The sequence below is a fragment of the Rhynchophorus ferrugineus genome, unplaced genomic scaffold (genome assembly GCF_030347505.1).
Source record: "Rhynchophorus ferrugineus isolate W39M unplaced genomic scaffold, kcgeb_rfMv2 rfM3, whole genome shotgun sequence".
In the NCBI taxonomy this organism is placed as follows: Eukaryota; Metazoa; Arthropoda; class Insecta; order Coleoptera; family Curculionidae; genus Rhynchophorus; species Rhynchophorus ferrugineus.
The window spans coordinates 9305999-9333214 of NW_027472582.1; the positions used below are offsets into that span (position 1 = coordinate 9305999).

General features: G+C 31.5%; 5 protein-coding genes and 1 long non-coding RNA gene across 11 annotated transcripts in view; 3 read left to right on the top strand and 3 right to left on the bottom strand.

Annotated features, from left to right (window-relative positions):
• Positions 1 to 4094: 4094 nt before the first annotated feature.
• On the bottom strand, positions 4095 to 14579 carry RpI1 (RNA polymerase I subunit RpI1). Its single transcript, XM_076400048.1, has 24 exons — positions 14171 to 14579; positions 13688 to 14107; positions 13482 to 13626; positions 13246 to 13415; positions 13002 to 13190; positions 12830 to 12943; positions 12136 to 12327; positions 11979 to 12068; positions 9778 to 9887; positions 9288 to 9713; positions 9022 to 9232; positions 8473 to 8689; positions 7486 to 7660; positions 7385 to 7433; positions 7163 to 7333; positions 6882 to 7106; positions 6643 to 6819; positions 6130 to 6404; positions 5906 to 6064; positions 5385 to 5511; positions 5205 to 5304; positions 4812 to 5145; positions 4332 to 4597; positions 4095 to 4274 (listed from the first exon to the last, which is right to left on the bottom strand). The coding sequence occupies exons 1-24, from the start codon at positions 14456 to 14458 to the stop codon at positions 4162 to 4164; spliced, it is 4743 nt and encodes a 1580-aa protein (XP_076256163.1). The 5' UTR covers positions 14459 to 14579; the 3' UTR covers positions 4095 to 4161.
• Positions 14580 to 14927: 348 nt separating this feature from the next.
• Brd7-9 (Bromodomain containing 7/9) lies at positions 14928 to 18021 on the top strand. Its single transcript, XM_076398093.1, has 11 exons — positions 14928 to 15336; positions 15388 to 15552; positions 15604 to 15893; positions 15947 to 16090; positions 16150 to 16488; positions 16551 to 16730; positions 17096 to 17213; positions 17267 to 17353; positions 17411 to 17546; positions 17600 to 17831; positions 17895 to 18021. The coding sequence occupies exons 1-11, from the start codon at positions 15162 to 15164 to the stop codon at positions 17946 to 17948; spliced, it is 1920 nt and encodes a 639-aa protein (XP_076254208.1). The 5' UTR covers positions 14928 to 15161; the 3' UTR covers positions 17949 to 18021.
• BORCS7 (BLOC-1 related complex subunit 7) lies at positions 16963 to 18576 on the bottom strand. Its single transcript, XM_076398094.1, has 2 exons — positions 18301 to 18576; positions 16963 to 18250 (listed from the first exon to the last, which is right to left on the bottom strand). The coding sequence occupies exons 1-2, from the start codon at positions 18436 to 18438 to the stop codon at positions 18071 to 18073; spliced, it is 318 nt and encodes a 105-aa protein (XP_076254209.1). The 5' UTR covers positions 18439 to 18576; the 3' UTR covers positions 16963 to 18070.
• A 1066-nt stretch (positions 18577 to 19642) lies between these two features.
• On the top strand, positions 19643 to 21227 carry Pex19 (peroxisomal biogenesis factor 19). 2 transcript variants are annotated; one of them, XR_013004845.1, is made up of 7 exons: positions 19643 to 19757; positions 19817 to 19942; positions 20070 to 20315; positions 20377 to 20463; positions 20519 to 20871; positions 20925 to 21109; positions 21167 to 21227. XR_013004845.1 is itself a non-coding variant. In XM_076398097.1 (6 exons), the coding sequence occupies exons 2-6, from the start codon at positions 19882 to 19884 to the stop codon at positions 21057 to 21059; spliced, it is 882 nt and encodes a 293-aa protein (XP_076254212.1). In that variant the 5' UTR covers positions 19643 to 19757; positions 19817 to 19881; the 3' UTR covers positions 21060 to 21227. The 2 variants fall into 2 exon arrangements, 1 of the variants encoding a protein (XP_076254212.1); XM_076398097.1 differs by having other exon boundaries at positions 20925 to 21227.
• On the bottom strand, positions 21153 to 25203 carry LOC143192636 (uncharacterized). Its single transcript, XR_013004847.1, has 2 exons — positions 25120 to 25203; positions 21153 to 23578 (listed from the first exon to the last, which is right to left on the bottom strand). It is a non-coding gene; the product is annotated as an uncharacterized LOC143192636 (long non-coding RNA).
• Positions 22162 to 27216, top strand: part of LOC143192635 (uncharacterized) — a 35263-nt gene continuing 30208 nt past the window's right edge. For 2 of the 5 annotated variants that reach the window (XM_076398101.1, XM_076398103.1), the window contains exons 1-3: positions 22162 to 22364; positions 22421 to 22585; positions 22643 to 22804. In XM_076398101.1, coding sequence (XP_076254216.1) covers positions 22332 to 22364; positions 22421 to 22585; positions 22643 to 22804 — 360 coding nt within the window. In that variant the 5' untranslated portion in view covers positions 22162 to 22331. Of the gene's footprint in view, positions 22365 to 22420; positions 22586 to 22642; positions 25550 to 27216 lie in introns of those variants that run through there. The other 3 variants (XR_013004846.1, XM_076398100.1, XM_076398099.1) reach the window with 3 other exon arrangements.

The following is a 27216-nucleotide window of genomic DNA, read 5'->3' on the forward strand; positions in this document are numbered from 1 at the left end:
TTTACTGAATATTATTTTCCTATTTTGTTATTTAAATATATATGTTCAAACTGTCGTATTTGAATTTGCTTCCATAGGAGCTCCCATATATTCATATTTGACGGTAAAAGTTTGCCTATAGCCTTCCTCGCCTTTAGTGTCATTTCTATCCCATAATTAATGATTTTATATGATGAATGATAATTATTTTATGAACATAATGATCGTCGTAATTGTGCATTAAACGTAAAATCCTTTAATTATAATTGATTTTACTTTTACCCTTACGTTTTTATGCTAACGTTAACATATGCATACTTTTTTGTGAAAAATGTGTATGAAATAATAAATAAAAGATAAGTATTCTCAGTATTTACACATTTTATGAAAAAATTAACGAGGAATTTTATTGCAATTTTACAATTTGCCATCACATAATAATTAAAATAACGCCATATTATATGGGACAACTTGAAACAATTTGCTTTGTCGCTAAGACTGATTTATTCTAAATTTCTAGCATTTATGGTTTATGGTAAACACAAATACATCAAGCATCTTACAATACGAACTTGTAATAATTTCGAGCATATGATGATATATGTGCATCAGATTACTTTGCCTCCTATTACTGGCATTCTAATTTGACGTAAACCTTCAACTATTGCATATTTAAAATATCACGCATTAATTGTATCATATCAACTGTACTGAAACCTACGAAACTTTTTGTTGTCTAAGTTAATAAAAACACAAGGATCATAAAGAATTTTACATTGAATCTTTAGTTTTGCAATATAAGATATGCAATTAAAACATTATTTTAAAAAATGAGTGGAAGTCTGTATATGTTAATAATTATAAATTAGAATGCAATTTAATTTTTTTTCTTCCAATATGGGTATATTTTAAAATAATTTAATACATATAAGATATGGCATATTCTCAATATAGTCATGAAAATTTGTCTTTTTACTATTTTTAAGTTTTTTGTCATTACTTGGATTACTTTATATTACTTGGATTATACAAAAATACACTGAACAAAATGCTGGTGTATTAATCAAATCGTAATTTTATATAACTAGACCGCCTTTAACATACCCAGTGATAAATATAATTAAAAAAAATATTCTGTTCTTATTATTAGATTTCTGATTCCAGTGTATTTAAGAAAAGTTAAAAATAATTTGACATATATTCGTTTTTTTTTGGGAAATAAGGCACCTAATTTTTGCTTTGTTTGAAATGTTTGAGTCGCGTAATTATCGGTATTAGGGTGGAATTATCGTCAAAACGTTTGCTTTCCTCAATTATAGGACATTTCTGCAATAACTTTTAGTCGATCCAATTCGTTGTTTTAATCGCATCATATCTATAGAAAAAATTATAGTTCCAGTAAGCTGCATTTTTAAAAATCCGTCCGTATGTCCGTTTAGCTCTTGAAATGTTATCATCAGATTACGCAGTATATAGAAATTGTAAATGTCAACCTTTGTCCAATATTTATTATCTGACAAATGAACCTTCCTGGTATCGTTCACGAATAACAAGATATAATTATGTATATAATGAGTGTCAAAATGCACAAAGTTACGGTTATTCTATGGTTTGTGAGCCTTATTTTGGATCTGAGTAAACACTAATTATTGGGAAAGTAACAGGCATAGAGAATGTGACGGTGTCAATCATCCTCAAGCACCATAGTAAAAAATTACGGGCATTAAATGACAGTGGCGATATATTTTTAATGGTCGCTGAAATACTTATACTATTTAACAATTTGCAATATTTCAAATTCGGACGACTAATAAAAAATTAAATCCGGTTGTTAATGTACAAAGGTTAAAAATTTTATTGGAAAGCTATCATAAATAAATGACATAATAAAAACAATTTTTTTAACCTTTAAGCGGTCACGAGACGTCAATTCGTAATCAATACATTTTCGCTGGTAACAATAATATATAATTCTCCTCGCATGTACATTATGTCCTAAACAGCTTGTCGTGGTTTCACTACTTACTAAATAAATGGTTTATCCTTACTCCCCACGGAGCTCAATTGTTTTAGTCATATAGACATTTATTTTATGAAAAAATTACTCTATGATTTTAGTCACGTCGCAGGCGTTGAGACGGTGCCATGCGCCTGTCGTCAAAAAGTAGGCTCAATGCGATATATTATTTTTTTACCATATATATACCATACCTATATATATATATATATATATATATATATATATATATATATATATATATATATATATATATATATATATATATATATATAATTGAGGAAATACTAGAAGAAGATGACGAGAGTGAATTAGATCTCAATTTTCTAAAGACTCAAGCAGCTCGAATTTAGATGAAGGGCATTTGCCTCTTTCGGAAATAACTTCGTATTTTATGGGACGTGATAAGGTAACAAAGTGGGAAAAGGCTAACAATTGAGTAAGACGCCAAGTTCAAAATGTTCACACAGAAAATTCGGGTGCTCGTAGAAATGGCCTAGGGGTGACAACGATTCTTCAAGCCTAGAATTTGTTTATTTCTTACAATATTATTGAACAAATTATACATATTAACGAATTTATACAAAAAAGATATCATCATATAACAGACTCCCTGTAAAAATTCGGCTATTCGGGTTATTGGATATTGCGGATGTGGTGTGGCTATTTTTCCTACTACCATGTCACTGAAAAGAGTAAAGTTTATTTTGAACTAATTTCAGTTTGATGATGCAACCACACGAGCATCTCATTGTATCTTGGATAAAGCTGCACCAATAAGAGATATTTTAGAAACATTTACACAAAACTGCCTTTTACTTTATTCTATAGGACAATATCTCGTTATTGATGAGATGACAGGTTTTCAAGGGAAATGTCCTTTTAGCTATATGTACTTGTTGATGCTTCTACGTTTTATTTCCTCAACATTGTGTTTTATGCCGGCAAACAGCCAGAAGGTCCGTACCATTCGAACAGCAGATCTAGTGAAGACGGTAATTATACTAATTTCTGCCACAGGACGAAATCTAACGATCGACAATTGGTACACGAGTATTCCTTTGGTGGGAAAAAATCATAAGATTTCTGTTGTGGGTACCATGGGTAAGAACAAAAAAGAAATATCTCCTTGCTTTACATATAAAAACCTACCTGAATATTCAAGTGGACTTGGACAACTTAGACTACCATCACTTCATTCTGCTGCTGAAATCGATGAGAGTATAAATGCAATGCGTAATCCAACCACAGTAACTTTTTACAATAAAACGAAAGACGGTATACGTCAAGGAAGAATAATAAATGGTCGTTGACACTATTTTTTCGTCTTTTGGATATTACTGGAATAAATGCAATGGTAATATTCAGGGCAAATAAAGTTGTGATTCAAAAAAGGCAAAAGTATTTATGTCAATTGGGCATGGAGCTATAAAGGAGTATGCCCAAAGAAGATTTTTGGTGGTAAATTTTATAAGAAAGCTAAAAAGAAACGTAAGAGAACTTTTGAATGTGGATGTTGAGGATACTAATAATGAAGAGAGTTCCAGTTCCAGCACAATCTGCAAAATAACCCCAACAAGAAAAAAGGAGACAATCAAAGACACAATGTACAACATGTCATACAAATATTTGTGAAAACCTCACTACCTTTATTTACAATGAACGTTATCTTGCCGAAGACACTTATTCTGAAGAAAAGAAAACCTAAGATGATTTAACGAACAGTATCCTTTATTTCATTTAATAAACTTAAAAAAAAAACCCTAGCTCCAGCGAGATTCGATCCTAGGACTTTATTGCCGGCGAGCTAAACTCTTAGCAAGGTTTGTTTATATATTTAGTGTCACCGATGTGACGGGTATTCCTGGTTGCTTGATTTGGGCGTGTTTAGTTCAGTTGGAGTATATTTATTTGTAGTCCATATTATTAGATAAAATATTAGACCCAAATTTCTTCCTCTGTATGAACTTTAACCGTGCCAAATTTCTCGTTGTTCCAGCTTTCCTCGGGATTCAAAATTTTCGCTAAGCTGATTAATATATAGATAAACAAATTTAAAGAAAGTAAGTCAAGGCTATTATCAACAAATAACTTAAAATTGCGAAGGTATTTATCGTATATTGTGTCCAAATATATACATATTCATATATTACCTATAAGAAAAATTAAACTGTAAGGGAAGGTGTTTTCTGAAGTAGGCTAAACGCTCCTGTTCCAGTGTTACAAGGTTTACCCAACATCAAACAACTGGATGGATTCGTTAGTTCGTCTGTCTTGGCTGAAATGAAATCGGTGTTATCACGAAGAATTCTCATTAATATCTTCCTTAAAATACCTTTGATTGTGGCGGCTTTCAGGAATCCCAAGGAGGCTTCGAAGGACATTTGCTGTAAGGGTGACGTGCTGTTCTCCATACCTTTTCTACTCAACGGTTCAAAGATTCCATTAAACGTCATGTAGTCCGCTATTAGAGATAAATGTCTCGGATCCACTTTGATACCGTACACATTGAAGACATCCTTTACTTCCTTAACTATGATTTTGGAAGCCGCTTCGATACCGTAAGTTTGCGCCACTTTGTGAATATCATTGCAGTATAATCTAAAATGTTGTTCGTGATCAAATTCGAATTGCATTAGGCCTTTCTGTGCTACTACTATGATATTATGGTAATACTCATTCAGCATGTTTATTACATTTAGATGCTGGCAACAAGTTAATGCAAATTATTTTGAGGAAACATGATTTTTTATATTCAAATGGTAATAATTAAACGAAGTTGATTTAATTAAAATTAATTTTATTATACTCTTACCTGTTTAGATCTAAAAGATCCTGATATTTGAACATCTCCACTATATTAATTCCGTCAGTTCTCAGAGTGAATTCTTGGTCCTTCATATATGTTATGGCTCTTTTAATATTGCTAGTTTCCCAGATGATACTTTTACCGGCAACATCTCTAAGAATGGCGGTTAAATCCAATTTCTTATAGTTCAATGGAAGACTGAAGACTAACTCGCAGAAATAATTTTTCCTGTCTTCTTTATAAGAATTAGCAAAAGTGTAGTTGTCCAATACTGTTTCATCAACATTATTTTGCTGGCTTGCTTTTGAATTCTCGAGGTCGTTGGTGTCATCTTCTTCATCTTTTTAATTCAATTTGCGTCATTATCAAACAGCACGATATTTTAAATTACCAACTCACCGCTTTCCACGTCCATTTGCTCTTCACCCTCTTCTGGTTCTTGGTTTTCTTGTTGCTCATCGTATTTTCTTGCTAGCTTTGCATCTTCATCATCTTCAACCTTCAAAAAAAATCAAAACATTTAGATAAATTTACGTGAAGAATGCTAATCCAACAACAAACAACATCTCGGCATCTTACCTCTTCATCTGAACTATCATTGTCATTGTTTGTATTTGATGCTGGTGGCTTTTCTTCAGTTTCATCTTCACTATCTTCTGTTCTCTTAGCGCCCTCTCCAATTTTCTTTGCGTCATCAGTGGTTACCCTTAAATAAAGTTGATAATGCTATATTTTTAGTCAATAAAACAATACATGATGTGTTAGATAAGGTGTCGGATTTTAACTAAAGTATAAATTTATAATCTTCTGAATGATGTCGTAGTGACTGAAACAAGTGACATGTTTCTTGACAATACTAAAGAGCTATATTTATTTTAATGTGATTCATTGTTGTTTATAGTATCCATGTTAAAACATCATAACTTTTGGATAAGTTGCATATCTATTTTTTCATCCTTGAAGTAAAATTTCATTATTTTCAGCCTGAATAAAAAAATCATAACATTTTTGGTTTGAATTGATATGACTAATCACTATTTATAGTTGATGATTACTAAATATATTCTATAATCCAATGACACATAATAATTGGTACTCACAAATTGGATTTTATTTTGGACTGTTTTGCAATTGCCATAAACATCTCTTTGAAGAACCTCTTCCTCATATGACTGAGAATTGATTTGGTGCTTGTCAGATATTCCTGCTTATAACATTCATCAGGCAAAAAGTAAAACTTCAGTGTATAACAGTGTTGTCTAAAACAAAAGCAAACGACATGTTTCTGATTACAATTAAATGTAGGCTAAAATGAAGATCATACCTCAGCGGCAACAGTGCTAGCTTCACTGATACGTCGATCTTCTCCAAAACGTCCGCTACGACGACCCTGGTAAGACGTTTCTTCAATTGCAGCGCTCGTTCTTCTAGACCCGGCACGTCTTTAAATGGAATTTCCATCGATGGAGTTTTTATGTTTTTAGAGGCCATCATCAGGATTTCTCTTAGACGCGGTATACCCAGTGTCACGTTCATTTCACCTCTACCAGCGAAATGAAAGGTGTTCAGTGTCATCTGGGTTGATGGTTCACCGACTGACTGAAATCCGTTATTTTAAATAATCTATGGGATGTCCATTGGAAAAGTTTATATTTTCAGTTTATATATTTGTTTAAGATAATTCATGTGATGACCCTTTATAAATGTTGTATTCAATATATTCGGTGACTAGTTGGTTAATATGATTATTATATTATTTAGTCTTTGTCAAACTTTCAGAAGAGCATGAGACTGAAGGATAAATATAATATGTATCCTATAGAATGTAAAAAATTACCTGTGCAGCTATAAGACCTACTGGCTCTCCTGGAGCACATAAACTCTGCATGCCTTTCAGTTTAAACATGTTTTCAAATTCCCTTTTCTCCTTCTTACTCTTCCCCTCGCCATATTTGGCCATGAGAGCTTCTAGGCGTTCATTGACTGCGCCAAAATGATGGTCTGGTTGAAAAACCTGCAACAATATTTATGTGATCTAGTTTTGCAAATACAGCAAACCTGGATATAACGACTTACGGAATTTATAGGATCTGGACATCTGGTAATGGTACTTTTCAGAGATTGTTTCAGACTAGCATCGGCTTTCTTCCAATATTTCATGATTTTATTTTTCGAAACATTTCCCGTTTTCTCTACAATTCTCTGACTGAAATGTAGGAAAGGACTCTTTCTTTCGGTTTTCGAGGGCGGGCCATTATTCTCGATCCACTCATGAAGCTTCTCTTGATATTGCCGAACAGACTATGGAAAAAGGAGATATTACGGATTATCAAACAACACGGCAGAGGAATACCGACCTCCTGATCTTCATCACTCTTAAGCTGCTTCAGTACATCTTTATCAACTATACATTTAGTGTTCTCGCTTAAAAATCCAAGTTGTTTTTCATTCAGAAATTGGGCCTTGAATATATCCATTCCATCTTCACCATAAAAATATTGTATAACTTTTTGATCGCTATTTCTAACCTGTAAATAACGTATATTATATATTTATATAATTTAATTAATCTTAATTACCGTTAAATCATATCCAACATGAAGTCCTTCGAGGTGCTTGATGAGGCATCTGAAACAAATTGATTTACATAAAATGGCGTTAATTATACATTTTTAATTACCTCTGCAAATATCCACTTCTACTAGTTTTAACTGCGGTGTCAATTAGCCCTTCTCTACCTGCCATACAGTGGAAGAAAAACTCTTGTGGTTGAATACCGGTCATGAATCTGCCATCGATAAACCCGCCAGCTCTAGGGGCGAACTCAAACGCTGGGAAACTGGGTAGGGATTTACCTAGAGGTGATTAAAGAATGAAAAGCTGTCACTACTGGTGCTTGCATTGAATTAGTTGATTTAATATCCTTTATTCTCCGTATTTTATCAAAAATATTAACGACGTAATAGTTATATTTTTACTGAAAATTTCTCATTAATATTTAAGCCTATTAATAACACCTACACTTTCAGAACTGTTGAAATATTTGACTATATTGATGCTGAGGTATTTAATGAGGAACACCATCTCCATGTTATCTTCAATTATGAATAAATCGGACATAACCGATGAAAACATTAATAAAGCGCGAATAACCGAAATAGAGAAACGATTGATAGCCAGGAACCGTAAGTTGATCTGTAGGTGACAAACTTCCTGGACAAAAGGGCTGAAACTGTTAACGCAATTATTTCGAAACTATTCTGAAGTCCTGCAAATTAAAAAGTTATCGATCGATTTGACTAAAATCTTATTTTAAATGTTATTATTGAAAGAAATTCCTTTAAAAACAAAGTTTGAAAGATTTCATAATGGTAAATTACAAATTGGAATGTTTTATAGGTTTATTCTTCTTCATGCGTTAGAAATTGAAATTTGGTTTTAGATCAATAGAAAAAATACTATATATCAGCTTTAGGTTTCCCCGATAGCTTCGTTTATTTTATTTTCAGAACCGTCAATATTTTTAGGTTTCCATTTTTAAATAAATTTTAAGTTGGAAATCTATCTGGCTAGTGAAAATTATTTTAAGTTACATAAACATAAACTAAAATCACAAAACTGACAAAATAATGGACAGGAACTGAATAAAAATTATGTAAAACTTTACCTGATATCATAATCGGCGGTCGCTTGCCTTCCAATTCAATTTGTCCTAAAAGGCATGAAATCTGCATGGTGTTGACCGTAGAACCTTTAGCTCCGGATTGCACCATCAATTGCAGATTATTTTTCGGGAATTTACAGATCAGCCCGGCTGGTAAACAGCACTTGTTGATCGCGTTCGTGTAGGAATCGAGGGACGTTTTGTATGACCGATCCACAATCTACAATAAATAGGAGAGTAAAAAAGAGTACACTTTTTAAAAATGGAATAATATTATAATTTCAAAAAAGCAAAAAAGTGCTTCAAAACACTGTCGAAAGGTAGTTCTACCCGTTACCTTCCAGTTTTAGCAGAAACGTTACCAGAAGTGTATTTACAAGAGGCTTACTTTACTTGAGGAAATTTAAATGTTTGTACACTTATCGACAATAAAGTAGTCTTTAAAGTAATCTCTGAAATAGACCCTGAGAAATAGTTTTATCTATCCTTTTTTTATGGGACTATGAACAACTCTTGTATATTAGATGCGCTAATTTAGTAATTTCGCCTTACCTGCCTAAATTTTGAATCTATAGCGCACCGTTCTTCTAGCTTTTCAACAACTTCCTCCAAGCTTGTGTCCATGGGAATTTCCAATGCTTTTGTTACAGCTTCCTTTCCTATTTTCCTAGAATCCTTGATAATCTTTTTACGTTCAGCGTCTGCAGATGTAACGGTTAGAATATCCTCTACTCCCAGGGTAAAACCTTCCTGTTGTAGGAAGCTAAAATATACAAAGAAATATTAGATTAAATAATATGAAAATTATACAGAAGTACCTAGTAAATAGTTTCGCCAGTGAACTGAGAAGCCTAATGGCGCACTTGCCACCGTAGAGTTCGTAGACGCAGTGCACCAAACCGTAAGGCGTAGCTCCGTAATGAGTCTTGTCCAATATCCCGTTCAGCAATTCCCCGTTTCTTATAACAACCTCGGCTTCGGTCATGTTGTTGGAATTTTCGAATCGAGTCCCGCCGGCTTTCCATTTCCTGGCGGGCTGTTGCTGCCAGGCCTTAGCAGGAATTTTCGACGACGCCGTTAAATTGATCAAGGCTTTACCTTTGGGAATGATGTTGATGATCACCGTGGACAAAATCTGTTTTCCCGACCACAAAGCTACCGGTTTCTGTATGGCTGGAGGCAGTAGCGTGATTTCGTCCATTTTATGCGATAAAGCTTGAAATACCAGTTGTTGGTAGTCCGATCTTAAAATCGTTAAGAATAATTATCAGTACCAAGATCAGCTGTATGAATCGCGAAGCGCAATACCTTCTAAAGAATCTGCCTCTGATAGACAAGCGTACGCCAGCAATCATATGATCCTGAATCAGACCACTCAGAGGAGTTCCATCTTTTGGTACTAGATATTGTTGGGCAACCTGTATAATATTTTAGTTTCTGACTCATGATTCTAAATATAATAAGAATACGATTTTGCTTCCCCCGCTTTGATCTTTGGCCACTTTTTGTTCTACCCCCGGGTACGGAAAAATGACATTTTTATGTCTGTGTGACGTGCTGTTTAGTTAAGTTAGGATCAAGTGATTAGAGCAAGCGATAGTCGTTTGATTATCGTAACAATGTCTGGCGAATATGACGAGTGCGGCAAGTACTACTTCGTCAATTTTGCTTCAACGCTCGCTCACTTAGAGCTTTCAATACAGCATATTTCGAAATTCAATGAACCTTATTTGTAGATTTCTTTATACTGAAGATCCTACCCAGATTATAAACACATAATCCCAAAATTTAAAAAAAAAATCAATTCAGAATATCTATATAAACGGCTTAACGAAAATTTTGCTTCTCTTTTTGAAAAAAAGCAGGAGCACCAGCAGAAGAGGCTTGAAATTTGGCTATAAAGCTTATACGGAGGAAGAATTTTTAGGTCTAATACTTTTGTATAATATGAGCTACAAATAAATATAATCCAATAAAATGAAAAACACCCAAATCAAGAAACCAGGAATAACCGTTAGAACAATGACATAAAATATATAAACAAACCCTGCAGGTAGCCTTGTAGGCTAAGAGCTCAGCTCGCCGACGTCCTAGGATTGAACTTCGCTGCGGCTAGAGGTTTTTTAAAATTTATAAAATAAAATAAATAATTGTGTTCGTCAAAACTAAGTTAGTGTTTAAAGTCGATAAATAACGCGACAGTAAATAAAAAAAATTAAACAATTATTTTAGGCTCTAGCCAACGCGCTGCCGGCTCTAACTCTTATACGGTAGATTATTCGTCCTTTTTGTTGTACTTAAATCGACAAGTTTGGATAAAAAACCTATTAAGAATAGTATGGTCACGTAAAGTTATATTTTACATTTTTTGCAGAGAAAGCAAATTAATGTGTTGCTTTATCGTGTATATAAAAATGTTAGTTCCAGTAGAAAACTAGATAAATAATAGCCCTAAAAGAAAAACTAAATGAGCCATTTGCAATGGCAAGATTGAAGAGTAAAATAAATAAGCAAAGAACAATGTAATTTTATTTGAAAATTTAAGTAAAGAAATTATTCTCTTAATCAACCTGGTGTATTTATTGTTTAGATAATATATATTTTAGGTGGTAAATTTGATAAAAGATAAGGACTATATGAATACATAAATGAAGTAGTGAAAATATGCAGGAGTTAATATGAAACTAACTGCATAATTTGCATAGATAAAACACATATGACAAATAGAAGAAATTATGAATTATTAACCGTACATTCGTAAACATTTTAAAGCATTAATAAATATTAAGGTGTTTAAATAGAAATGCAATAAGATATGTGACTATATGGTACTTTATTCTTTTAACCTTGTATCAATTTATTGATTGTAAAGATATTCCTTTAATATACATTTCCAAATCTTAAAAAATAAATGACCCAATTGTATTCGTTACTGTTTCAATATACAAACACGTATTACTTCATTTATTATTACATACTTATGTTTGTAACATAAAAGTAAAGAAAGATCATGTATACTTATTTTTGATACTCTAAAGTTGTTACAGATTTGAAAATAATCTTAGTTACAATATTTTCTAATAATGTTCAGTGGCGTAGTAATTTACACTTATTAATATTTTGTAAATTATTGAAAGTTAATGGAAAAACAGAATTAATTAAATGCAATTTAAAAAAAATGTTAGTTCTTGAGATAGTTTGCATATATCTTAATATGTTTTAAATATACAGAGATTTATTATTTTAATTAATGTTATGTATCAAACACATGTCAACATTTCTGATATTGAAAATACTGCAAAAACAAGTTTTGGTAACATATTTTTAGATTAGTCCTTTTATTTTATTATGAGAGAAACATCACTAGTACTTTTAATAAAATAGAGAAAATCAACTAATTATTATATGATGTTCTGTTGGTAGATGTCTATAATCTATTTGTTACGAGTACTGATCATAATGAAACCTATAGCAAAACGGTGAAAGCAAATTTAGAAAAATCTGTTTACCTCTGCTAAATTGTATCCTTCACTTCTGGCCACCTCGTCTTGAGGAAAATGAGCATTCATTTCATCACCATCGAAATCGGCGTTATAAGCCTACACAAAACAATTGCTTTTTACTATTAACAAATCCAGTTTTACGCGAGTTTTAACAACGGCTTACCTTACAATTCGCGTAGTGCAGCCTCAACGTTTTCTCTCCCTTTAAGATCCGTGCCTTGTGACCCATAATCGACGGCTTGTGCAAGGTTGGCTGCCGGTTTAGTAAAAGGATGTCACCGTTTTGTAAATGCCGATGAACAATTTTGACCCCTTGGAATCCGGGTTTACGCTCGTTATGAGGTGTCAGTAAAATCTGCAAAAAATCAATGACGTTATGATGTTACTCGAATAGTTTCATTGTTTTTTCGCCACCCGTGATTTTGTAGCTGCAGTTTTGAAACATATTGTAAAATTTTCATATTTGGCATAACATACAAAATTTTGAAAATTGTAAAATATGGAAAATGTACCAAAACTATGGATGAAGATAAAACTCTCAAAGAAAATACATTCACTTTGGGGTGAAATAAAAGAAAATCTATTTTAAATTACCTATAAATTTATAGTTTTTTGAAGATTTGTGATGAATCAATTTTAAAAATACATTTTTCATATAACTTAAAACTAAAGGTTGTATGTGAATGATTACAGCAGTATTCAACCCAATGTAAAATTTCACTTTATTTTTCATTATCTTGAGATTATTAGAAAATTTATTATAAATAAACTTGCACTTAAATAAAGTAATTCAAGCAATAAAAAATGGAATTGTTAATTGTTTTCTAACAAAAAAGTATTAATACACTGATTATTACCTTGAGTAAACTCTCTTGCTGTATTTTGTTTGAAGGATTAATTTTCTTTACACTGCCATCTTCCATCTCCACATAAACTGCTCCGGGATACACATTGGGGCCATTTTTCACTAACTGTGCCAATAGAAAAGTATTTAAATAGTAATATATACAGTATATTTAAAATCTATACCTGTCTCAAATGTTGAACATTCCATGGGGTTACTGGTACAGGGTATGTTAATTTCTTTGCAAATACTTCTGGAATACCAACCTCATCAACATCCAGATTAGGATCTGGTGTAATAACAGAGCGGGCTGCAAAATTCACACGTTTTCCCATCATATTTTGCCGGATAACACCTTGTTTCTTCTCAATAATCTATAAAATATATTGATACTTTAATGACACTTAAGAATGTACTTATAGGAAATACCTCTTTAAGACCAGATCCATCTTTAAGTCTCCTTGATTCTCTTGACAGTAAATTATTTACATCAAGTTGTAGTTCTTCCCAACAGTTATTCAGTTTTTCTAGGGCAGAATTGCCCTTAGCTGCTTCAAAATATTCTCTGGCTGCTTTTGAATTCAACACATCCAAATCACCTAATAAAAGAAAAGAGATAAGTAATATCTCAGTACTTTAATTTTTTGTATACCATCAATATTTACCATTCTTCTTTATCACTTTTAATAGTTGATTCATAACCAATGAATTAGTAATTATATTTTTATATACACCAGTTTGTGGGTTTTCCAATACTCTGCCATGTAAATAATTTAAAGGTCTTACATTTGGAGGAGGTACTGGTATCACCTTAAAAAATGGATAATAATTATTAATTGAGACAGTTGTGTTATAACTTAATAATATATACTTCGAAAAAGAATATGTCTGTGGGAAAATCACAATCAACATCATCTAACACAGGCACAATAATTCTTATCAATTCCTCTTCTTTTTTCCAGATTTCTTGTAAATACCTTTTTGCATCAGCTGGATTGATATATTCAGATTCTAAGGTATTAATTCCAGAATCCTTGCTTTTCTTATCAGTGTCTAATTTGCGAGATACCAAAAGGATTTTGTTTTTCAAAACTTGGATTTTTCTCATTGAATTTTTACAAAAACAACATAACTTATTTTGTTTTACTTCTTCCAATATACGCTGTACAACAGCATTATGGTAATTTTCAAAATCAGTTTCTCTTATGTATTGTATTTTAGTTCGACTTTCTTCATTTAATTGGAGTCTGAAGCAAGTGAGGCAAGAATATTTTAATATTGTACCTACCACCTAAAATAGAAGTAATACAACATTTTCAAAAAATTGATGAATAATAAAAAATTAATATTTCACCTTGTGAAAAACTGGATTTATGCATGGGACTCCTAAATCAATGTAAGCAAAGTGTCCAGGACATGAAAAAGTGTTTTCACCACAGGACCCACAAGGTTCATTCTTATCTGTACTTGGGCCTAATCTAATATCATATAATCCACCTACTATTGGATGTCCTAAAGCATCTAATGTTATAGGGGTTACTATCCTAAATATGCCTAACTTCTCCACTTCTTGCTTAGTAAATACAGAAAATGTCAAGCCATCTGGATTAATATGCTTTGGTGTACGATTCAACTTCGCCATGTTACATTCATTCAAACAGAAGAAATTAAGTCAGATTTCCAAGGATATAAAAATATCATTTATCACGCATTCAAAAATAAAATACTAGGTTATGTTATGTACTCAAAATACTTTGTGGTTATGTATGGTAAAAAAATTTCGGTTTAAAATAACATCGGTATATAATTATATCGATATTTTTTTTCCAAAAAATGGCCTATGTAACGATATATCGATATTTTTGTTTATATAAAATATTTTTAGGCCGATATTTTAATTTATGTTTCTTGAAAATATCGATACATTTTTTTCTCCCATATATCCATATTTTTAAAAATATGGGAAACGATATATCGTTATTTTCTAAAATATCTATATAAGGAATATCTAAATTTTTTTCAGAAAATATCGATATACTTTATATCGATATATTTTCTGCATCCCTAACTAGTGTATACCGCCAGAATATGAAAAAGAAGCTTAGCGTCTTGTGTTGTCATTCTGATTTTCTCGTTTGATGGTTTATGGATAGTTTATGCTTTTTTCTATGGTTTACGTAGACCAGTGTTTATGAACAGTTTACTTAATACTGCATTCTGAAAAGATATTTTATCTAAAGGTGTATATATATGTACATATATGTATATATACATATATTTTAAATATTGTTTATAAGCTAGCAACAGTAGATATACTATACATAAGAAGCTATACTGAACTTAAAATGGAATTAACCAATACTTCTGAACATGTATGCCCTAAAAAGCATAAGAAACATAAGAAAGATCGTGATGATAAACCGGGATTAAAGCTTATATTAAAAGTAGGGTCTAATAATACACCAGAACATGAGGAAGAATATGTCCAACCTATCCTTGGAGAGGATGGTTTAGTATTAGGTATTAGGTGAAATTATAATCTAATATTGTTTTTGATCAAACAATTTATAGACCCCAATGATCCAAGTTATGCGTTGCATAGAGCACATCACAAGAAGTCTAAAAAGAAAAAGAAGAAAAAGGATAAAAATAAAGACAGGGAAAGAAGGCATAAACATCACCATAAAGATAAAAAAAGGAAAAAAGAAGAAATTGATGAGGAAGATAATGTTGATGGTAATTAACACTTCACCATGATAAACTTTTTGTCACAAAGTAATCTTTTAGGAACTTATTCTGAAATGGATACATCTCTGGGTGTATATCCCTTAATAGGATCACCAAATTCACACCGTGAACAGAGGACCTGTGTTATTAAAAAGATCCAGGAAAGAACTCCTCTTTCTAAAGCACTAGATCATCTATTGACACAGTTGGAGAAAAAAGATCCACAGAATTTTTTTGCATGGCCTGTCACAGATAATATTGCTCCAGGATATTCAAAAATAATATCTAAGCCTATGGATTTTAGCACCATGAGACAAAAAGTGGAGGATAACCAATATAAAATATTGAAAGTCAGATTTTTTTAATATACTAAGCCAAAAATATTTAAATAATTTTTCTCTAGGAATTTATAGAGGACTTTCATTTAATGTGTGAAAATGCAATGAAATACAATCATGTTGATACTATTTATTTTAAAGCCAGTAAAAAACTTTTACAGGCAGGTTTGAAAATTCTCCAACAAGATAAACTAATATATTTATTACAGGTAATAAGGCCACTCTATTAATCTATATCATTATGTATTACCAACTAATTAACTTATAGGTAGCACCTGAATTAACAGATCAAGAAATAGGTTTTGAGATTACCCCTGAACTGAGAGCAGCAGCAGGTGTAAAGCTCACTGATGAAAATGAGGGTATAAAAGGGGAGACGAAAGAACCACCAACTCCTGAAGAGATATTGGCACAAGCAAAAGCTGCTGCCCGTTTGGCCAGAGCTAAACTTAGAGGACTTGGTCCATCAATGGGATATTTAAGAGCCCGACGCGATGGAACAGCACAACTGTCTATTTTAGTGGGTAATAATTTTGGAAAAAGGAAAGCTGTAGCTCCATTAGGATCTCTGGTTGGAAGATTAAATGATGGTTCTGCTCATTTACAAGTGAGTTAGTTACTCTGACAGCAACAATAAAACTAAAAAATCATTTGTGATTATAAAAATAGGGGTTTAGGGAAGATAGACGTAACACTGCCAGACCAGTTAAGCCATTATATTATGGTGCATTTGGTTCCTATGCTCCTAGTCATGATTCAGCATTTGCAAACCTGACAAAGGAAGAATCTGCTTTGGTACTGCGGACTTATGGCAGTGATGCTGCTGTACAATATGCAGAAAGCATACAGGTGAGTGAATGTTACTATTGCTGTACTGATGTTTATAATCTATTATCAATTGTAATTTGAAATTCTGTGTTCAAACAGCTAACGTCATCCTCATGTATTGTGTACTAAACGTTTTTTATCAATTTGGTTTGTGAAAGCAATATTGGCATCTTTTCTGTAAAATTTCTAATAACCTATAATTTATCTATTTCTAATTTATCATTTATATGCAATTGACAGAAGGAAAGATATGTTGAAAGAAAATCTCATTTATTAGGTTTTATGTTTATTTACATTAAAAATTTTATATCACGGATTGTACATAAGGGTCCGATTTGTAGTGAAAATAATGTATTCTTGTCTTGCTAAAGTGATTGTTTTTGAAGGATTTTGTGAAAGGTTCTGATTATGCAGAACATCTGGTCGACTCCTTGTTGGATTTATTGTCAGGTGGTGACCACTCAAAGACTAAGTCAACACTCGAAGAAGGGCGACGGCTTAAAGGTTTGTATTTCCATATTTTTCTGTAAAATAAATTCATGATACTATAATGTTAGATGAGGAAGAAGCCGTTAGGACTGTTTTGGAAAGCACTCCCACTGACACTGTTAAAGTAAATGTAGATGATTTGAGGTCTCTTCAAGGTATGTTGAATATTCCATTTACATTGTGGGTACTATCCACAATTTAATTTTTTTTAGACCTCGGTATTGATGTCAACTTTTTGGATAGCATGGAGGATGACATTAAACAAGCTGAGGAAAGACATGAAATGCAACAGAAATTGAACGACATGCGTCTGTTGCTGGAAAAGTTACAGAAAACTCAATATGAAAGGTACTATCTTCTGTTTATATTTAATTATCACAGATTAATTTTATTAATTTTAGACTTTCTCAAGCTCTGCCAGCTTCTTTACATAATGTACCTGGGCCCACTCCAGATGAAAATAGTCTTGCAGAGCAGTGTGTTGATGGACTCACTGAACTTTCAAAGAAAGCAGCACCTGGTGCTATCGCTCCAGTTCCAGCTATTAGAAGAGCTCTGGGAGTGCCAATAGCTCCTGCTATGCCAGAACCCGAACCCGATCTAGAAACAGAGCTAAGGCAATTTTTAGAACAGGTGATGGTCATCTACTGAAATGTTAAATAACTAGCTGTTCTATGTCTTTTATTCTTCCTACAGGCCCCAGCCCATCTAGAAACTGATAATGCAATTGAAGAAATCTTAATGGACTAGAAATGTCTTTACATTTAGTTTTATGATGTAAATATGAATTGATTTCCAAATTAAAATAAAAAAGTGCTGCATATATTTGTTTTCATTTGTCTATCCCAAGCTATTTATCACTCATGTTGAAATCATCTCTGCATTGCTTGAACCTGTTCCTTAACTTCTTCCAACTGCACTGCTCTTCTATGCAATACATCTTGCTGAACGTTTAGGTGTGCACAGAGAAGTTGAAGTTTCTTCAAGTTGTTCTCGGAATTTTCAATCAGCCCCTCTTGAGCGGCGAAATTACGTGCTGAATGCATTAGAATCTAAAGTAATATACAATAGAATACCATTTATTATTTTAATACGTATTTACTTCTTGACTTTTCGATCCCCTGGTAACTTGTCTTGCTACAGCTGTTATATTACGTACATTCACCTGCACTCTATCAGCTAGACGCGACTTTGAATCAGCGAATAAAAATCGCGCGGATGTGGTGCTTGCTGAAGCCATTTCGAAATAAATATGAACAAAATATAATATTTCTTTAACACAATCTTATTCACAATACTGTTTATTACACTTTTTTACAATTACTCTATGCTTATGCTTACAATTCGCCTACTTTTCTTCTTTTCTTCAGTTGTCATGGGATGTCGGCCACCTAGAGAAGTATCGATAATTGGATATATCGATATATTAAAAAATATCGATATATATAGTTTTAAACCTTTAAAAAATATCGATATATGGGAGAAAAAAAATCTATATTTTTAACATGCCCATACAATTAAGTACTAAAATACACTTAATTTTTATAATTAAGTATAAAAATACATTAGAACTTTAAAATTAAGCACCAAAATAAATGGTTTGTTCAAAATAATTAAATGCAGGCTTGATGGCGCAGTGGTAAAGGCGATAGGGCCTCCTACTGTTGCGATAGCCGCGGGTTAGAGGCAAGAGTGTAAAATCCTACAAGGAAAATAATCCCAGCAACGCCAGTAACCAGGCTGGGTAAAACCGGATGTTTTTTGGGATGATTTCTGAAGTTGGTCACTCGCCAGTCCACCAGGCTTAATGCTGAGAATCGTGGTTCGGAACTCACGTTAAACTTTAGGTCCCGTCCCGATAAACCCATGGTTGGTAAAAGGAGACTTTAAAATATATTCTAAAAAAATATATATTTTCTTTTTTCTTTCAGCAAAAAATATCAATTATTTTTTCATTAAATATCGATATCTCGATAATTCTTTGGGATCCCTAGATTGTCATACAATTAATACTATATATATATATATATATATATATATATATATATATATATATATATATATATATATATATATATATATATATATATATATATATATATATATATGGCATTTGTACACTTCTAAACATATATAAATTAAAAAATTAGCTGTTTAGTTATTTTAAAATAAAATAAAATTTTTGAATTTTGTTAAACAAAGTAGATTCACCTAATATCGGTACTTTATTTTATCTTAACTTCTGCAGGGAGTTTTTGGCACCTAATACTTCAATTTGATGGTAATCGGGAAGGCAGTAAATCTCAGATTGAAAATTCATTAGTTTATTTTGAAACTATTCATATTTTTTTCATAAAATATCGGTTAACAAATTATATTGATATATAGGAATAAAATTCAAAAGAAATCGATATACGCGTTGTTCTTCACATTCCTATATGAAATGTCACTAGAAGTCTCGTTTTTTTCATATGATCAAATTTCATTATTCGAAAACTTACGTCACGCAGGAGAGTTTATTACATTCTTATTCTTAGTTCATTTTTAATAGGGCTGTCGGTAAGTTTGTCATCGTATAATAACAACTAATTAACAATATTTGTGATTTAATGTGCCAGCTTATTTTCAAGTAGAATATCGAATATCACATTATCCGAAAATCTAATATAAATAATTATATAAAATGAGCGCAAAGGAGCAAACTCAAAATATTGATGATAAAGAATTAGCAGATTTATTAGACAGTAAGTTAGAGGCAATATATCCATTAATCCTTTTATGATGTACTCCAGGTATTTCTCAATACTATTTGTTACCTTTTATGATCCTGTAGTATCTCCTGTAGTATTTAATATTTGTGATTTTTTATAGGCGCTCTACAAGACTTTGGTTTACAAGAAACTGCCAAAAATGAGACTCCACCAGCCAAGTCAAATACAGTTACAGGAGAGGCAAAAACAAGTGATTCTGCAGAGGTAACCCCGGAGTGGTCGGCTGAATATGTCCAACAAGCAGTTCAACAGTTCGAAGATAACTTTGCTAGATTTTTAACTGGTGGAGAGCCAACCACTGAAATTACTCCTGAACTTGTACAAGATAAAATGAAACAAATGGCAGGTGAATAATTACAGCAGGTTAGGTTAATGACATTACCATTTTTTGCAAACATTATCTTTAGAAGCTGCTGAGCAAGTTTTAAAGAATCCTACAGAAATTTCAGATCAGTCTGTAGATTTTGCTTCTACCATATCTCAAGCAATTGCAGGTAAAGTCTTTTTTTGTCTCGTACAGCCTTATAAAATAATATGAGTGTTTTGTAGGATTAAGTCAGGGACAAGAGAATTTGAATGCACCTTTTAATGAAAATGACTTGATGAATATGTTTGGTGGAGGTGGGGAGCAAGAAGGAGAATTTGTAACATTTATGCAAGGCATTATGCAAGGAATACTTTCAAAGGAAGTACTTGGTCCAAGCCTGAGAGATTTTATTGAGAAACTTCCAGCATATTTAGAGGCCAATAAAGATAAATTAAGCAAGGAAGATGCCGAGAGATATCTAAAACAAATGGAAGTGATGAAAGAAGTGTTAGAAGAACTGGATAAAGAAAGTGAAAGTGATACGAAAGAGGTTAAGAAGGAGAGATTTTCTAAAGTTTTAGCTCTTATGAGAAGAGTAAGTATTATAAGATGTTAAATTATCATTAGTTATATGATGATATCTTTCAGCTTCAAGAGTATGGACAGCCTCCTCCAGAATTAGTTGGAGATGTAGATTTACCATTTGGCTTTGATGCAGCTGGTAATCCGACAGGATTACCTAACTTAGACCCATCTAGCAACCCAGAATGTTCCATCATGTGATGAAAAAATAGTGTTTTCAACTTGTTCTGGTGTAGTTACATGATTTTGAGGTGGATGATATCTTAGATTGTTGACATTTTTTTAAAATACTTGTTTTTATTTTTTAGAGCAATGAAAGGTTTAAAGCCATTTATATACATGTAATAAAATATAAATATTTATATAATCTATCATGAGTTTTTTTAACACTTAAAAAATGTATGTTTCTGATTGTTTAATATTTGTGATTGTCCTAGGCAAGAGTGTAAAATCCGACAAGGAAAATGACCCCAGACAGGCCAGCAACCAGGTTGGGTAAGACCGGATGTCTTCTGGGGTCATTTCTAAGTTGGTCACTCGCCAGTTAGTAGGTTTAATGCCGAGGACCGTGGTTCGGAGCCCACGTTAAATAGTAGGTCCAGTTCAGATAAACCCATAGTTGGTAATGGAGACTTTTAAATATGTAAAAAAAATAAAATTAAAAAACAATCCAATAAGTAAATAATTGTATTACATCATCTGATATGAATTGACAAACCCCCATCAAATCCTACTTACTAATAAAACAAACATACATTTTAAATAAAAAATAGCATTAAATATTTATATTTATATATATTATTAAAAAAATTTAATGCTATTTTTTATCAAATAAATTAAAAATGTATGTTTGTTTTATTAGTAAGTAGGCTTTGATGAGGGTTTGTCAATTTATATCAGATGATGTAATACAATTATTTACTTTTTTGGATTGTTAGTTCAAAGTCACTAATATATTTATAAATTTTTCCATAGTTTTTTTGAAGTGCGTAAAATGGGGCCTGAATAAATTAATATTTTCAAAAATAATTTGTAATTATATATTTAATTCAGTTATTTCGGTTAGTACTAAGGTTTGAATAAATTAATATTTTCAAAAAAGGACGTGGAGGTGCCGGGTATCGATCCCCGTACCTCTCGCATGCTAAGCGAGCGCTCTACCATCTGAGCTACACCCCCGTTAGCAACATGGTGGTCTAGTGCTATATAACAAAGATATTTTAAATCAACATAAATAAATATTAAAAATTTAAATATGTGTTCAATCAAATATATAAATAAAAAGTGTATTATAAAGAGTTTATTCTGCTTGAACTGAATTAATAATATAGTGCTTTTAATTCAAACAGAAAAAGAAGATTTATTGACTAGGAAGTTGTCATGTTTGCTCCATATAATACTGTCACATAAATCAAAATACATTTACTTTTCTTGATATAATGAATTTATAGATAAATAAATAAAATAATCGCAATGGAACAAGCTGTAGAAGATATAGAAAATAAGGTGTATATACGGATAACAGAAGGCATTTATCGATTTTTTATTTAAATGATTTTTAGATGAAAAAAACTGATGAGCGTCTTGATACTTTGGCGATACAAGTAGGCAACATAGAACAAGAAATATTTTCGGACGGTACTCAGGAAGTAGAGGTTCACAACTTGTTACGATCAGTCAGCGAAGTGAAAGATAATTATCAGAATTTACGGAAGGAAATAATGGAAGTAAATAGAATTAAATTAGAGTGATATATATTTTACAAACAATTCTTTGTGTTTCAGGTACAAGACCTACAAAAACAACTTAGTTCTTCATTAAGCATGCAATTGAAAATTATGCAGTCTAAATTTAATACGCTAAAGGAAAAAGTAAATATGGCAGAGTCCTCGAAACAGTACAACAGGCCTAAATCACCAGGAACATTTCTGGAGGAGAACAAATAAGTATTCTTTTTCATTAGTTTAAAATGACCAAGATTAAGATTCAAAATTTTTGCTTTATAGCCTAATTGTTCTTTTAATCTTGGTTAAAAGCTAACATTGATTTTGCTGCTCTATAATTCTATGAAGCTACATTCTTGCTGATTTAGTTGGGAAGAGAATCGAAACCTGTACACAAACAGGACTGCGATTTTAAATTAAGCCTTTTTTGGATATCATACATGATAGTTGGTGCTTTTGTATAGTTATACATTATAATTGAAAAGAAAACGGTTTGTGTTTTGGCATTAATTAAATTTTGTTGCTACGCTGTAATACCTTAATACCTGATATAATGCCAGGATTAGGCTGGTTAAGAAATTTTGTTTTGTTTTAGTTTTCATGATATTGAAGATAAAAGATGATTTATAAGATAGTAAAAATGTTTTTTGTAGGTATATTTTTACAACGGTGGTCTGTTACAATTTGATAATTCTTTTCTTCATGCAAACATTAAGTATTTAATATTATATAAGACTTGTTACAGGCCATATATTTTTAAATATGACTGAAGATTTATAAACAAAGACTGGAATGAATATTTTTTGTATATTTTAAAAATATAACATATAATTAACATCTCTTGTATAGTAGTCACAGATTGTGTTGCATGGTTTCTTGTCTCTCTTCGAGTCATAGTCTTCCTGAGTACTTGATCTTGCATGATGTTCAGTTGGTATTTTCTTTAAGATCATTTCCAACACCTTTGTGGCATGTGGTAGCCTTTCTAAATTAGTCCTATATGAATAAATAGTTAGCTTATAAAATACTTTTAAAGTGTGAAGTTAACTTATACCCCGCCAACTTGCACTATACAAACATTCTAACTAATTTGTGATACAATTTTATATTTACTGTTTTATTTTTTGGTTCTGTATTGGGTATGAGTAGATATACATATATATTTGGTAAAATATCTTACCGTGTTTTTGATGTAAAATGATACAGGTATTTATATCAAATTAATTATTAATAATGAGCAAATAAATAGTATTGTTTTTAGAATTTACATATTCCTGAATGTTGTTGAACATTTCATGGATATGTCGATCTGCTGTGAGATTAAAGTATAAATCAAAAGATATATTCGACTTTCGAGTTTTAGCAAGTTTTCACTGAAAGGATATTTACAACAACTTAGCTACTGAAGAACATTTGTTTAAAGTGCACAGGTCAAGAAAGATACGGAAAATAATTAGGAACAAAAGAAATATAAAGAAATACTTTACCTTTTTCAGATTTTAATACCCATTAGCTTATTTAGTGAATCTAATAGGATTTCTACTTTTTACAGATTATTTAAATATTTAGATTATATAATGTATATTATGAAAATGAAATATATAAAGAAATTTATCATTTTTATAGAAACAACACTTTTTATTTTTCTTCGTTCTATAAATATCAAAAAAAATTATGTAAGAACAAATTCCTTTTACATAAAAGAATAATAGTCTAAATTAAATATATAAGAAATTTGTCGGTCAGTTTTGCACAAGTGTAGATTCCAGGGTATCTTTAATTTTTTTTGTCACTAAACTAAACGGTTTTTTTTTTAATTTTTGGCATACTCATATTCCTGCACATTCTTATGTGTTTTCGGGTAATTGACGACTATAATTTTCTAACTAGAATTAAAAGGAACATTGCAGTACTATTCATTTGCTCCATTAATCGATTTTGAATGTCGTTATTTTTGCTGTTTCTTCGAGTATGAGAAATAAAAGAAAAAATCAAAACCATTCTCTTTTGAATGCGTTCCGTAGTACAAATACGACTAACTTGCATGTTTTACATAATTTGAAGTCAATTTTCTAGAGTAGTTTATTAGTGTAAGTAACAAATAAACACCTTGCTCAATAACATTATCGATAGTCACAGTTATACACCATAATAAACAAAAAAAAAAGAAAAAACAATACTCGATATATATAAAGTTTATATACGGTTTTTGGTCCCAGCCTTACGACTACTGTTTTTTGATTTTAAAAGGAAAAACGAATAATTTTGTGTAGGTTTTTGTATAGTTGAAACGATAGATATCTATTTTTTTGATGATATAATTTTTACAGAAGATAAAATAATATTCGTACGTCTTATATTATTTTTTTCTGTTGGGTATGTTGCGGAGTGAGGGTCCAAGGTTACTGGGATGTTAGAACTGACTTTTTGCTAAAGGAAACGAAAACAAATGAGTTTTTTTCGAGGATATACGATTGTTGAATGGTCCGTACGAGTATTTTTTTATCAATTCTATTTGTATAAAGAAAATTTGAAACCTTTTGCTCAATATCTACTATAATATCTTCTAAAAAGCACAATACTACGTCTATTACTATTTGTACGGTTCTCGTCAGGGCATCGTAAGTTAGACTGTACTTATATTTAGATCGAAACATCTAGATTTATCGATATGTACTTTAACTCTACAACACATTAGAGAACCATTTGCTAGATTTCTAGTCGCATAATTCAAACATATAAATAATTCCGTCTGGTGTTGGTTTGTTAAGCAGGAATCGGACGTTTCCGTTGGCTATATTATGTATATTTTTGAAGTTATGTGATATTTTTACAGATAATGTCACTAAATTTAGGCACTATTTTATATGTGATACGTGATATGATATATTTATCGATAGATTCGCAATAAAAGGAGTTGATGTTATTTTTTTTGTTTTGTTTGAATAAATATTCTATTGCAATTGATTGGGTGGTTTTATTTGGTAGCAGTTGCAGTAACCTGATCTGTAAATTGCGAATTCGATGAAAAATATTTGGCATGGTATTTGATTTTATAAAATATTTACCATTAAACTTCAATATTCTGTATAAAAAAACTGGCAATTTAGATGCACTCGAAATATTTCCATAATGCTTTGCTGTTGTTTGTCATCTTTTCGACTTTAAATAAACTATTTTTTCTACTAAAAATGACATTTGCTGTGTATACTTTCTGAACAAAAGAAAGAGAAACTGATAATAAAAAGTCTAGAGAAAACCATTAATTCCCAAAACTTAGTATAAAGTTTTTTTAGCTTGTTTGTTATATTTTAGAGTTTTATGTTTTAAATGGAGTGTATATCGACTTATTATTTAATGGGGTCTTGAACCATGGACCTTGGCACGAAGCGCATCAACTGACTAGTGATAGTTGTTCTTTGTTGAATTTTACATTCATTTCTATGAACAATAACAATGACAATCATCATAGTAGTAGGATATTGCCTTATAACATTGACTACATCGCTCTAAGAAGCAGTTTGTATAAAAATGTTTGAAGCCTATATTTTTCTTTTCTCTTTCTCTCTGTTACTTTCCTTTGTTTAGATTCTATAAATTAAAAATTTTATTAAAAATATGTATGCCCAGTATCTGTCATATATAGATAAATTCTTATACGATGTTGTAATAGGAATAGGTACTTAATTTATTTCTATTGCTGGGTGAGACTACCAAGCAAACGAAGGTTCAATCCTGAATTTAGAAAATAAACTTTTAATCAGACACAATATTATAATTTGGTCTTTTATCTGGTTTTGTAGAGTTTAACAAGGATAACTTGTTCTTGGTTTAGAATTGTCGACGTGACAAAACGAAATAATTGTCCATACAACCCATAGTTAAGTCTAATTCTAGATGTGTGAAGTCAATTAGAATGCTCCAATAGATAGAAAGTTGGCAATGACAATCACCGTGAATTTTTAAATGTGTTTGATGGGAAAAATCAAATAATGGAGTTTTTTGTGGAGAAATGCCGAAACCACCGAATTTAACAGTTAGGTGTTATGAATTACTTATAAATTAGGGACGGGATGTTATTAATTTAACTAATTAATTAAATAACATCACTTTTGACTTTGAACCATGGGGCATTGAGTAACGCGAGGACTGTTTTGTATTGGAACACTTGGAGTAGTTCAAGTTGTCTCTCAGAGACGTACCTGTACCACACCTATGCTCCGTAGAGGATAGGTAAATGACTGGACGGACTAGCTTTTTATACAGAGTCGCTTTCTGGCAGATTGGGAAAATATAGAATAGGAATAGGAGAGTAACATCATTTACTTTTATATATTTTGAACAACCGTCCCAGACAAACTACAACGCCCTCTACTAGTTATTCTTCTTTTGCTATATATTAGGATTGGGCTATTTTATCGACCGAAAATAGAGATTTAGCATTAAGTTAGGTTTTCTACGGGTTGCTTCATTAATACTTGAATAGGAATAGGACAGTAACATCATTTACTTTTATATATTTTGAATAACCGTCCCAGACAAACTACAACGCCCTCTACTAGTTATTCTTCTTTTGCTATATATTAGGATTGGGCTATTTTATCGACCGAAAATAGAGATTTAGCATTAAGTTA

Coding starts and splice junctions, on each gene's coding strand:
- RpI1 (XM_076400048.1), bottom strand. CDS start 14,458: ATGGCGAAGTTGAATCGTACACCAAAGCATATTAATCCAGATGGCTTG. Junction 8,690..9,021: donor TAGATTCAAAATTTAGGCAG/GTAAGGCGAAAT, acceptor TATTTATTGTAG/ATTGTGGATCGGTCATACAA. Junction 5,305..5,384: donor ATGATAGTTCAGATGAAGAG/GTAAGATGCCGA, acceptor TTTTTTTTGAAG/GTTGAAGATGATGAAGATGC.
- Brd7-9 (XM_076398093.1), top strand. CDS start 15,162: ATGGAATTAACCAATACTTCTGAACATGTATGCCCTAAAAAGCATAAG. Junction 17,354..17,410: donor TGATTTGAGGTCTCTTCAAG/GTATGTTGAATA, acceptor AATTTTTTTTAG/ACCTCGGTATTGATGTCAAC. Junction 17,547..17,599: donor CAGAAAACTCAATATGAAAG/GTACTATCTTCT, acceptor TATTAATTTTAG/ACTTTCTCAAGCTCTGCCAG.
- BORCS7 (XM_076398094.1), bottom strand. CDS start 18,438: ATGGCTTCAGCAAGCACCACATCCGCGCGATTTTTATTCGCTGATTCA. Junction 18,251..18,300: donor GGGGATCGAAAAGTCAAGAA/GTAAATACGTAT, acceptor ATATTACTTTAG/ATTCTAATGCATTCAGCACG.
- Pex19 (XM_076398097.1), top strand. CDS start 19,882: ATGAGCGCAAAGGAGCAAACTCAAAATATTGATGATAAAGAATTAGCA. Junction 19,943..20,069: donor ATTAGCAGATTTATTAGACA/GTAAGTTAGAGG, acceptor GATTTTTTATAG/GCGCTCTACAAGACTTTGGT. Junction 20,316..20,376: donor TAAAATGAAACAAATGGCAG/GTGAATAATTAC, acceptor CATTATCTTTAG/AAGCTGCTGAGCAAGTTTTA.